Source organism: Chiloscyllium plagiosum, unplaced genomic scaffold (assembly GCF_037043375.1).
Source record: "Chiloscyllium plagiosum isolate Xiang-an unplaced genomic scaffold, Cpla_swu_hap1 HiC_scaffold_2, whole genome shotgun sequence".
Classification (NCBI taxonomy): domain Eukaryota; kingdom Metazoa; phylum Chordata; class Chondrichthyes; order Orectolobiformes; family Hemiscylliidae; genus Chiloscyllium; species Chiloscyllium plagiosum.
In genome coordinates, this window is record NW_028270140.1 from 36,471,854 (window position 1) to 36,485,343 (window position 13,490).

Consider the following 13,490-nt stretch of genomic DNA (forward strand, 5'->3'; position numbering starts at 1 on the left):
TGTTTGCATAAACTTTTCACTTGCATGTAAACAGATACCACAAAGGGATTTTCACAATTTTCCTTTGTACAATGCAATTCGCTCATAAATATTTGAATAAGATCAGTGCAGCAGAGTCAAAATGAGAGATGTGTTTTTCTTCAAGAGGGAAACATCAAAATTTTCAGGATAATCTATCTATGTCTTTGAAACTTTGAGGTTCCCAGTTGAGTAAACATGAGGGCTTTTGCACATAATTTTTCAGACTTTCAAACAAACATTATCACTGTCTCATCTGCTCACTCATTCTCTTCGTTCTCTCACAGACTCTCTTTCACATGTGCTCGCTCTTGTACACTTGCTTTTGTCCTTTCTCTCTAACCAATATGCTCTTTCTAGTTTTCATGTACATTTTCTCTCTCTCTCTCTCTCTCTCTTTCTCACTGCATTTATTTTTAATTCCTGACATTGCGAATGTTGTTAATGTCCAAACATTCACGTGAAATTTAGATGCATTTTGAGCCGATTGTGCAATGCCTTGGGGGAGGTTCCACTCATGGCACAACAGCACGAGGAGAAAACAACTTTCAATAAAAGTGAGAGTGGGGGAACAAGGGCCATTTCATAGAATTAGTATTTTATGCAGTTGGGGCAAGTTCAATTCAGGAATGTGGAGCTGGATGTCCATTTTAATTGAGTTTGTAAGTCATGGGTATCTATCCCCCCAAGGGTTAGGGATGATGTAATAATTCTGAATCCATCTTACAGATGGCAGTGATCACCTGTTTGAGGCCTACTCCTGACCGGAAAATACCAGCCTTTGAGGACATAAAGTGACAATGAACAGCTACTGAAGGAATATGCCTGCAATTGGTTTTTGTACACTGGATGTAGGACATCGATGACCAATATTTTCGCTTGAGAGGCTTCATTTCAGCTTTTTTTCCTCATTGAAAGTCTAAGTTTGGTACATTGGTTTCCAATTTCCAGTCACCAAGGAATGACATATAGACCAAGACTCAGCCCTGGAAATGGGTTCAATTGACATTATCCTTGCCTGTCCTGGTGTACAGACTGAGTTGTTCTTGGCAGTATTCAAACAGGATGTGGGGTGGCACGGTGGCACAGTGGTTAGCACTGCTGTCTCACAGTGCCAGAGACCTGGGTTCAATTCCCACCTCGGGCAACTATCTGTGTGGAGTTTGCGCATTCTCCCCGTGTCTGCGTGGGTTTCCTCCCACAGTCCAAAGATGTGCAGGTTAGGTGAATTGGCCATGCTAAATTGCCCATAGTGTTAGGTGAAGGGGTAAATGTAGGGGAATGGGTCTGGGTGGGTTGCTGTTCGGAGGGTCAGTGTGGACTTGTTGGGCTGAAGGGCCTGTTTCCACACTGTAAGCAATCTGAGGAGTGAGGACAAATGGGATCAAAATCAATTTAGAGTAACTGGTCGACATGGGTGAGTTGGTCCAAGGGTTTGTTTCAACTGACAACTTCATGATTTAACCCAGTGTGTGGTTTGTTTCTTGGAATGGGAAGGCAGGTATCTGTGTGAGTCCGCAGTCCACTTTCAGTCCATGATTTCACACTTGCTCCATCTCTAGTTCCCTTACATTTTCTCCTCAATTACTTGCTCTCTCCCTCCCTCATACACTATTCCTTTTTCTCTCACTCCATTACATATACTCTCCCTCTCTCTTGCATCCTCACTCTCACATTGTGTCTCTGTCACATTTTGAAATGCTCTTGTTGTTTCATTCTTACATGAATTGCCATTTCTGAACGAGAGTTTCAGGTTTCTGCCACGCCTTGTTTGCAGACATGTTCCCTAATTTCACTCGTGATAGGTCTGACTCAAACTTGTTGATGATGCGTTCTAATCCTCGTCTCCACAACCAGTGGGAATATTTCATTTCTGTCTAGCTTTGTTTCTATTTATAACTTGAAAATCTTGATCAAAACACCCCTTCACTTTTGAAATTCCAGTCAATGCAACTTTCATTTGTACAAATACAAGTTTTTAATTTAACTCTTGGCATTCATACTCCTTTCAGACAAGGTGTGGTGCGCAGAACTGAACATTGTGGATTGTTGACATATCTTTGGTGTCTGTACAGAACAAGCTCGTTTAGCTGACGACTGCTGTATCATCAGGTTTCCAGAGTGCTGCTAGGCCCATGTTAATCTTTGTGCATCGCCCACACATATATAACGCATCATGTAGTTCAATGCTCCATCTGGTGGTCTAGTTTAGATCTCAGAAAGAAGTCACCAGTTGAAGTCTGTAAGAAGCATTCAAATTGTTACCACACCACCTTTTATTTATGCAGTGCCTTTAGTAGTAAAATCGTACAGTTGTTAATATACAAAAGAGGCCATTTTACCTGTCATGTCTGTCCTAGCTCTTCATAAGAGGGATGCAGTCACTTCCACTCCCCAGCCCTTTTTTCCATAGAATTATGAATTTTCTCTGTCCACATAATTTCCATTTATTGTTTTATGGGATATGAGTCTCGCCGAAAAGGCCAACATGTATTGCTAGTCCTGTGAACTTAGGGACAACTAGACCATTTCAGAGGACAACTAAAAGCCGGCCGCACTGCTGTTGTGGATCTGAAGTCACGTGTAGGCGGGACCTCAAAGTCAGTTGACTTCCTTTTCAAAAGAGCATGAACCAGGTGGGCTTTTGCAACAACAGCTCATTGTTGTCATGATCAGCATTACTGAGTTTTTAATTCCAGATTTATTAATTGAGTTTAGGTTTCACCAGCTGCCATTTTGGGACTTGAATCCTTGTCCCCAGAGCATTAGCCTGGGATTTGAGATGATTAGACATTGATATTGCCATGACACCACTGTCTCCTCTGAATTATCCAATTCTCTTTTGAGAATTGAATCTGCCTCCACTACACACTCTCAAGTAGTGCATTTCAGATCCTCACTTGGTAAAAATGCTTTTCCTCATGTCTCCTTTCTGTTCTTTGACCTCTGCCTTGAATTTAATCTTCTCAATCCTTTACCAACAGGAATTGCTTCTCCTGATCAACTGAGACCAGATCCTCTCACAATCAAATTTCCTGTTAGCTATCTCTTAAAAGGGTACAGCCCCAGCTTCTGCAATCAATCCACATAACTGAAGTCTGTCATTCCTGGAATCATACCCTCACATTTTCATAGAAGTGTTATCAAACAGAACTTGACACCAACAAATATAAGAAGAAATGGAGCAAATGATTAAAAGCTTTGAAGGAGCGGGGAGAAGTGGAGATACTGAGACAGGGAATTTCAGAGCTAAGGGTGAAGCAGCTAAAGGCACGATACCAAGTTGGAACAATTAAAATCAGTGAAGCAGCTAGTTCTCGAAAGGTAGTCAGGCTGGAGGTTGCAGAAGGAGGGACGAGAAAGATTTAAAAACAAGGAAGAGCTTACTGTTTTGGAAATACCAATTGCAGTTTTGTTTTTCATATTTTGTTCTATAGAGCATCGTCTAATATTGTCTCTGACTTCCTTAAAGGAGCAACTTGAGCTTCTTTTATTTAAACTGCAACCAAAATGCTCAGTATTATAAATAGCCTGTGAACATTGGACTTTCACAAATGGAAGTGAGGACAAAATAAACAAGTGTGTTGTTGAGCTTCAGAAAACCTGATGGCACAAACAAGTGAACTGTTTGGAAACAAGGAACTACAGCATTTGGCTAATGAATGCCTTGCAGAACATGCATTTAAACAGCAGTAGTTTCACTTTGCTGCGAAGCTGCAATTATCGTGTGGATTCAGCTTGAAACTGGAGTCAGGGCCCAACCCGACTCTGAAGTGAGACTCCTTCGTCGCAGGAGGAGGTCTTACTGCTTCTCTCTTGATCTGCCAGTTTAGTTGTTCGCCTCAGATCAGAGAAGTTTGAGGGAAGATTTGATAAATGCGTTCAATATCATGAAGGCCTTTGACAGAGTACAAGGGGAGAAGTTGTTTCCAGCAGGGGTTGAAGTGGGTGGCTCGGTGGAGTGAAACCAGAGGAGACAGAGGAAGCTGGAAAACAAACCTGAGGCGAGATGAGGAAACATCTTGTTTTTATAATCTGGGTCGCATTGCCAAAAGAGCTGGGGCACCTGGTGGTGATAGTGATATTCAAAGTGCAATTGTAAAAATACTTAAAGGGGCAGAATTTAGAAGGTTATGGAAATGGAACTAACTGAATAGCTCCACCAAAGAGCTAGCACAGACACCATCGCCTAAAAGGCCTTTTCATTTCACAATTCTGTGTAAAGCCAAAACCTAAATGTAAAATTTAAATTTACCTTAATTTGTAATGCTCCAACATGTTTGCATTGGAATGTTTAGACATGAATGCCACAGGGAGTGGTTGAGATGAACCGCACAGATATATTAAAGGGGAAGTTAGATAAACACATGAGGGAGAAATGGGCAGAAGGTTATACTGAAAGGGTGAGATGAAGCGAGGGTGGCAGGACTTTCATACAGGGCATAAGCATCAGCATGGACTGTTTGGGCTCAATGGCCTGTATCTTTGCAGTACATTCCATATTATTCTCCACATATTTGCACATTTTATTGATGAACAGAAACACTGGAACTGAGAATGATGCTGTAAATTGACCGTGTTCAGGTCTCATCAAAGGCTTCTGCAAAGCTTCCCAAACCTATTGTTTTGTTTTTTCACAGCAATTGTCCTCCTCTGTCCATGACGCAGCTTTGAACATCGTAGGAGTGTGAAAGGTGCTACATAAATGCACACATTAACTTCATCTTTTCTAATTTAGTACTATGATTAGGGTGGCGCCGTAAGTGTCAACTTGTAAATTTATCACTGTACTCACGTGAGTACATGTGACAACAAAGCTAATTCAATTCAATTCAATTCAGCCTCATTGACTTTTGGCAGTTTTGCTGCTGCTTTTTGAAGTCCAAGATAATTGCAGAAACAATGTTTAGGATTGAATTTGCAGCATCATTGGATCTTCAAGAATTTGAAATGTTTCCAGTTACAGGCGTGACAGAAAGTAACCCTAGTAATACCATGAAAATCTCCTGTGCCAGTTAACTGCTGATCTTACAGATGAAATCACGTGTGTCAATTATTCCTGAGAGAGCTTGTGACTTCATTAAAAACACCTTTTTCGAACACGACATTCTGAGAACACTTCAACCCTTACTGATGTGATATTTTGTTATTTGTTGGTCAACAGAAGAAAGGATTCTTTAAACATTTATAGCTTCAGAAAAAAGACTGTAATTTATACTCAGAGTTCTGATCCAAAACATTATCTCTGATTTCTTTCCACAAATGCTGCCAGACCTGCTAAGCTTTTCCAGCACTTTCTGTTTTTGTTTCTAATTTATTTTGCACTTATCATCCACCACTTTTCAGCCCATGTTAAATTTGCCAATAGTGTTCAGGGATATGTAAGTTTAGGTGCATTAGTCAGGGTTAAATGTAGAGTAATGGGGAGTGGGTCTGGGTGGGATACACTTCAGAGGGTCGTTATGGACTTGTTGGGCTGAAGGGCCTGTTTCCACACTGTAAGAATTCTATTAAAAAAAAACAGTGTATGAGTGACCTGATATTTTTTTTTGTGTGATGTTGATTGAAAGATAAATATTGACCAGGAACCTGGTAAGATGTCCCTGATTGTCATTGAAGTAATACTATTTGATATTTTACATTGACCTGAGCAAGTTAGTAGGGCCAAAAGACAGCACCTCTGTCAGTGCAGTGCCTCCTAGTGCTGCACTGTATGTTAGCCTAGATTTTGAGTTCAAAGTCCTGGAGTTAGACTTGAACCCTGAGCGTTGTGGTTCAGAAACATGTGACTACCAACCAAACCACAACTGACACTGCAAGGAGGAAATGCAACCAGGAAGAAATATTTAAATTAATGCAAATTGATTACTTCTTAAAGATTAAAAACAGAAAGCAGTTGCTATTTTAGCAGTAATGTTGATAATGGAACTGACTGACCTTCTGTATATGGCATGTAGATTTAGCACGTCTGTTACTGTAGAAAGAATATTTTTTGGAATTTAAAGATCTTCACTGTTGATTGAAAATGAAAATTTGCTCATGTTAGTATTCTAACCTTTGATGAATGCTACCTATTTAATTTTTCTCCAAAGGTTGAATGATTAGCGGTTTAATAATTCAAATTTGAGATCCAGTGAGCTCTAAAAACTGGCCTGACCTTGCATCAATTTGAAACTTTGAATGAATAATTGACAATCTCAGCCAACCACTTATTTATATTTCAACAAAGGTCCATTTGTCATTGTACTGTAGAGTGGTATAATGCAAATGGAGTCCATTTGGCCCATCATCCACCTATCATCTGTCCCCTTGAGCTATGCGATTTCTGTTTGGAAGCTACAATTGCGTCTGCCTTCACTGCCCTTATCGGCAGAAAGTTACAGAAATGCAGTCATGTAAATGTTTTAAAAGTAACATTTATTGGCTATAAAGAGCTTTGGAGCATTCTGAGTTTATGAATGATGTTCCACAAATGCGAACTGAAGGGAAGGCAGTATGTGTTGATTGTCTCATACTGTAAAAATAACTTATTGTAAAACTGTGCATTAACACCACAAAGGAAAGTATCCTGTCACCAAGCCACCCTTTATTTACACTTTGAGTCGTTGACACTGATCCAGACACTGAGTGAGCAGAACCTCTGACACTCCTGTTTTTATCTGCCAGCCAGGGCTCCCTCTTTGGACCTGGTTAAAAGCTCCCCGTGAGAGATCCCATATTCTGTGAGGTTCACCTGACTGACCCCATTACATTCATTACAGAATGTTTGCATCGTGTCTGTTTCAAAAGCTGAGCATTTGTGCATTTTCACATCTTGTGGAAGACCAGTACATTCATTTAAAATTTGATATGTTTAATTTTGCATTGCATGCTCCTTCATTTTCTCTCCCCCTCTTTCTCAGGTCAAAATTGTGCATTCCTTACTTGAAAAAGAGTCAAAATGGCCACATTCTGAACCTGAGTCCTCCTCTCAACATGAATCCCATCTGGTTCAAGAACCACTGTGGTGAGCATGGGCACTGTATATTTGTGATTATTATGGACTTCATTCGGAGGCTGTCGAAGCTGGGCTATTGTCCTTAGAACAGAACTGTTAAAGTGGAGATTTGATAAAGACATTGAAAATCATCAAGGGTTTTGATGGAGCCAATAAAGGGAAATTGTTTCCAGAGGCAAAAGGGTCAATAACCAATGGAGATGGATTTAAAGTAATTTGTTAGAAAGGGACACAAGTGAGATGAGAATTGTATTTTGTCACACTTGATATCCTGGGACATGCTGCCAAAGAGAACGGTTTCGAAAGGGAGCTGCATAAATATTTGAAGAGGAAAATAATGCAGGACTATAAGGAATGAGCAGGAGACAATGATACAACAAGCTGTATAACCTCTTTCTGTGATTTTCTCAGTCTTTATTTGCAGAAGTAATGATTAGATTAAATTAGATTCCCTACAGTGTGGAAACAGGCTGTTCGACCCAACCAGTCCACATTGACCCTCCGAAGAGTAACCCACCTGGACCCATTTCCCTCTGACTAATGCACCTAACACTATAGACAATTTAGCATGGCTAATTCACCTAACTGTGGGAGGAAACCAGAGCGCCTGGAGAAAACCCACACAGACGCCGGGAGAATGTGCAAACTCCACACAGAGAGTCGCCCCAGCTTAGAATCGAACCTGAAACCCTGGTGCTGTCAGGCAGCAGTGTTAACCACTGAGCCACTGTGCCACCCCTAATGCTGGAGGAATTTTCTTAATGAAGCTATATGCATATCATATACATTCTGTGTCAAGTACAAAGGGGCAGAAGATAATGCAAAAGAGCTAATGTGTTCCTTCATTCCCTCAGCCTATACCATGGCTAAATACGGGATGTCAATGTGTGTCCTGGGAATGGCTGAGGAATTCAAAGGTGAAATTGCAGTTAATGCTTTATGGCCAAAGACCGGTAAGCGCGATTTAAATGTTATTTTTTTCCCAATAATAACACAGTATACTGTTTGTGTACCTGCTGCAGATATGGTAGAATATTTAGATGCCGTCTTTTCTGAAGGTGTTTTTTTTTTGTTTTCCCTTCCTGAAGATATCAACTGTTTGCTGGGTTAGTATTCATGGGTAGCCAGTCCTGTACCTTCTTATTCTTCGTGTACAGCGCTGACTGGGAATATTGGTCACCTGTTCACTTAAAATGCCTGCATTTTAGCTGGGTCTTCTGGACTGTCAATTGTCTATGTGAAAGTTGAGAGCACGTTTTCTTGTGCTTCACTCCTGAACTCTTCAGATATTTTACAAAGTACACCCTACTCACTCTGCAGATTCCCTTCCCCTCAGCTGGACTTCCCTAAAACAGCCATGATATGAGCTTGCTTGGGACGGGTTTAGTTCAGAAAACCCGGTTGGCATGGACAAGTTGGACCAAAGCGTCTGTTTCCGTGCTGTATGGCTCTATGAATGGTTAACTGTTGGACAGAAAACAATAGAGCCATGCATTAAAATCTACACGAAAGTATTCTGCACAGTTCTGATATCCATTGTTTTATTTGAAAGGCTGGAGAAGATGTAAAATAATTTAATAAGACAAGATGAGAAATGAGAGATTATAACTGTTAGGGAAGTCTGAACAGGCCAGACAGTTTTTCTCTGAAAAAGAGAAGTTGTGGGCTTGAAGAAGGCAGCTCAGGGGACTCTGGTAATGTGGTGTTGTTACTGAGCTAATAATCTGCAGGCCAGTGACAAGAGTTCAAATCTCACCGTAACTATTTGGAGAATTTAAATTCAGTAAATTAATGAAATCTGAAATAAAATGCTAGTCTCAATAGCAATAAACTAATAAATAAGTGAAACAACTCAATTATTGTGAAAGTTCATCTGATTCTTCAATGTCCTTCAGGGGAGGAAAATCTGACGTCCTTAGCCAGGTTAACCAACATGGGACTCCAGAACTCTCAGCAGTGTGATTAGCCTTACCTGTCCTCTGAAATAGCGGCCACTTAGTTATATCACTAAACAGCTGTGGAAAAATCAAATCTGAACAAAGAACAAAGAAAATTTACAGCCCAGGAACAGGCCCTTCAGCCTTCCAAGCCTGAGCTAATCCAAATCCAGTCTAAACTTGTCGCCCAATTCCTAAGCATCTGTATCCCTCTGCTCCCCACCTACTCATGCATCTGTCCAAATGCACCTTAAATGAATCTACCGTGCCTACCTCGACCGTCTGTGCTGGCAATGCATTCCAGACACCCACCACCGTCTGTGTGAGGTACTTGACACATGTATCCCCCTTAAACTTTTTACTTCTCACCTTGGAAGCATGACCTCTTGTTATTGAATCCTTCACCCTGGGAAAAAGCTTATCTCTATCTCCTCTATCTATACCCTTCATGATTTTGTAAACCTCAATCAGGTCACCCCTCAATCTCCTTTTTTCTAATGAAAACAATCCTAAAATACTCAACATCTCTTCATAGCTAGCACCTTCCATCCCAGGCAACATCCTCGTCAACCTTCTCTGCACCCTCTCCAAAGCATCTACATCCTTTTGGTAATGTGGCGACCAGAACTGTACACAGTATTCTAAATGCGACTGAACCAATGTCTTGTACAATTTTAACATGACCTGCTAGCTCTTATACTCAATACCCCGTCCGATGAAGGCAAGCATATCATATGCCTTCTTGACCACTCTATCCACCCGTGCAGCAACCTTCGGGGTACAATGAACCTGCACTCCCAGATCTCTCTCTGCCCATCAACTTACCCCAAGGCTCTTCCGTTCATTGTATAATTTGCTCTAGAATTAGTCTTGCCTAAATGCATCACCTCACATTTGTCTGGATTGAACTCCATCTTCCATTTCTCCGCCCAACTCTCCAGTCTATCTATATTCTCCTGTATCCTTTGACAGTCCCTTATGCTTTCTGCTACTCCACCAATCTTCATGTCATCTGCAAACTTGCTGATCATACCAACGGTGCCCTCTTCTAGATCATTTATGTATATCACAAACAACAGTGGCCCCACTGCTGACTCCCGGGGAACACCACTGGTCACCTTCCTCCATTTCGAGAAATTCTCTTCAACTACTACTCTCTGTCTCCTGTTGCTCAACCAGTTCTTTATCCACCTAGCTCGAACACCCTGCACACCATGTGACTTCACTTTCTATATTAGTTTACCATGGGGAACCTTATCAAACGCCTTACTAAAGTCCATGTATATGACATCAACAGCCCTTCCTTCATCTATCAACTTGGTCACTTCCTCAAAGAACTGTATTAAGTTGGTAAGGCACGATCTCCACCGCACAAAACCATGTTGCCTATCACTGATAAGCCCATTCTTTTCTAAATATAAATAGATCTTATCCCTCAGTACCCTCTCCAGCAACTTTCCCACCACTAACGTCAGGCCACTGGTCTGTAGTTACCCGGAATATCTCTATTACTCTTCTTGTACAGGGGTTCAACATGCAATCTTTCAGTCCTAAGGCACCTCGCCTGTGTTTAAGGATGCCACAAAGATATCTGTCAGGGCCCCAGCTATTTCCTCTTTCACCTCCCTCAGCAACACGGGATAGATCCCATCCGGTCCTGGGGATTTGTCCACCTTAATAACCTCTTGCCTACCCAACACATCTTCCCTACTTATGTCAACATGATCCAGACTAATCAAATTTCTATTTCTAATCTCAACATTCATCATGTTCCTCTCCCCAGTGAACACTGATGCAGAATCTCACCCAATCTCTCAGATTCGACACACAGATCCTTTAGTGGACCAATCCTTTCTCTAGTTACCCGCTTGCTTCTTATATAAGAATAAAATGCTTTGGGATTCTCCTTAATTCTACTTGCTAAGACTATTTCATGACCCCTTTTAGCCCGCTTGATTCCTTGGTTAAGACTGGTCCTACTCTTCTGACATTCCTCCTGTTCTTAGTTGCCTAGACCTTATGTGCGCTTCACTTTTCCTCGTGGCTAGTTTGAGGGCGTGATTACACATCATGGACTGCATGGAGTCAAGAAAGCAGCTCGCAATCTCTTTCTTAAGGGTAATTGTGGATGGAGAATAAATGGTAGCCCAGCTAGTCATGATCACATTTCTCGATCACAGGCCAATGGCTAAAGGAGGACTGTAATTTAGAACTTTTAACTTTATTTCTTATTTTCTACTTTACTCTGAGAAGAACTGTAATGTTGAACTTGTAACATATTTCTTTCTTTTTCTACTTTTGACCTAAGATGTTGTACCGAGATACCTTGCACCTAAAATGGCACTGTGAATGGCGACATTGAAACTTTTCATTGTACTCCTGTACCCCTGTGCTTGAGTACATGAGACAATAAAACCTCATTCGAATTCCATTTTTGCCAAATGACTAGAAAAGTATATAAGGCAAAAAGAAACAAAAGGATATTCTGGCAGAGCTAGGTGAAATAGACTGGGTGAAGGCTCATGTGGAGCATAAATACGGCCATAGATCTGTTGGACGGAATGGCCCATTTCTGTGCGGGGAAATTTTTTTTTATTTGTTCACAGGATGAAGCTATCACTGGCTGGGCCAGCATTTATTGCCCAATTAGGGCCAGCATCCCTAATTGTCCAGAGGGCAGTTAAGAGTCAACCACTTTGTTGAGGGTCTGGACTCACATATCGGCCAGACCAGCTATGGTCAGCAGTTTCCTTCCCGAAAGGACAGTAGTGAACCAGGTGGGTTTTCCCCAATAATCAATAATAATCTTTAGACTCTTAATTCCAGTTTTTAAATAAAAATTAATTCCAATTCCACCACCTGATATGGCAGGATTCAAACCCAGGTCCCCAGAACATTACCTGATTCTCAGCCTCCGTGCAGACGCAGTGAGGCATTCTCCTGCTCTGGCTTGGTGGCTTTCCCACCTGGCGTGGACTGTTATTCTTTTGGAATTTTTATTTCTCCATTTTGTAATTTAGTCCTACAGTCTGCAATGCTGGACTTTTTATTTCTATATTTTCTAATGTTTTTTTCCCTCGAAGAACTTGTACTGAAGAAACTGTATCTTTGTAAGATGGCACTGTAAATAGTGACTTGTAAACTTTTCACTGTAGTCATCTGAGTACATGTGATAATAAAGCTAATTTAATAAAACCATGGTTAAAGATGAATTATAGTGACATGTTTCGGAGATTCTTTGAAACATCTTGAAGAGGCGCAGGAAGCAAAAGGACTGTTGTTACATAAAATCTCACAATTCAGATAGAGGACTGACAGCCATCCAATCCCTAAGGTTCTGAGGGGATGTTTCTTCTTGTGGGGGAATCTAGACTAGGAGTCCCAGTTTTAAAAGGATGTGACTGCAACACAAGATGGAAATGGAGAGGAATTTCTTAGCACAAGTGTTGTTAGTTTTGGGAATTATGTACCCAAGAGAACAGTGGAAGCTGGGTCATTGAATATACTCAAAGCTAAACAAATTGCTGGGGAAACTCAGCCAGTCTGGCATCATCTGTGGAGAGAGATACAGAATTAATATTACATATCTAGTTACCCTTCTTCAGAATGGGGGGTCAAGGATTATGTGGGACAGGCAGGGAAGTGGAGTGAAAGCCATTGGAGGCAGCAGGCATTGTGGGTTGAATAGTCTGCTCCTGCTGTTGTTTCTTTTGATTACTGCACCAGCAGAAGGTGTGTTATTCACCTCTAGCACCTACATTGGCTGTGGTTGAACTACCATTGATTCACACTAAGGTTCGTTGCAAGACCATGTCTAGCATTCATTTGGATGCAGCAGCTGCAACAAAACTTGAGAGGCTCAACACCAGGCGGGATGAAGCAAACAGCTCAATGAACTCAAAACAAGGCCCTCCATGAATCTCCTATCCAACCTCTTGGTCAGTTGTGCACACTGATGCCACAATGTGTGTATTATCTACAGAATGCACTCAACAGCTCAACCGTGACCATGCCAACTTTTGCCTCCAATCCTGTGACATCCTCCATTGAGGAGGTCCTGAACAGAGCATCTAATGTTTGAAGAAAGTGACACCCAAATGGCTTCCTGGTCTTTGGCTTGTTTTGGTTTCCTGTCAAAGCATCTCTCAGTCATGTTTTATATCAATTAGTGGAGTGGTTGAACATTATTAACATCTTCAGAGTTGTCAAATATTGACTGAGCATTCCGGTTTAGTTGCCGTATTGCATTCAGCTCAAATATGTTTCCAATTTATTACTGAGCCGTATTCTTGGACACCTGTAACCTTAGTGAATGTTTTCATAGAAAAACTGGAAGATTAGCTGAGGGTTCCTTCTTTTCTCTGGTGTTTGACATTACATGAAGTTAACCAAGTTAACTGGTCATGATTAAATAGCGTGCAGTCCTTTTAGAAGTGATTGTTGTTTCAACAGAATTTGCATTGCCATGGTAAAATCAAGGTGTCCATAATATTTATAATTCAAATTCCTAAATCCTATTGTGTTTAGATGAATGGATG

General features: G+C 41.1%; 1 protein-coding gene across 1 annotated transcript in view; it reads left to right on the top strand.

The window, feature by feature from the left end:
- The window catches only part of hsdl2 (hydroxysteroid dehydrogenase like 2), a 131,881-nt gene that overhangs the window by 98,207 nt on the left and 20,184 nt on the right, over positions 1 to 13,490 (top strand). The window contains exons 5-6 of the mRNA XM_043715880.2: positions 6,921 to 7,024; positions 7,870 to 7,968. Coding sequence (XP_043571815.1) covers positions 6,921 to 7,024; positions 7,870 to 7,968 — 203 coding nt within the window. The remainder of the gene's footprint in view (positions 1 to 6,920; positions 7,025 to 7,869; positions 7,969 to 13,490) is intronic.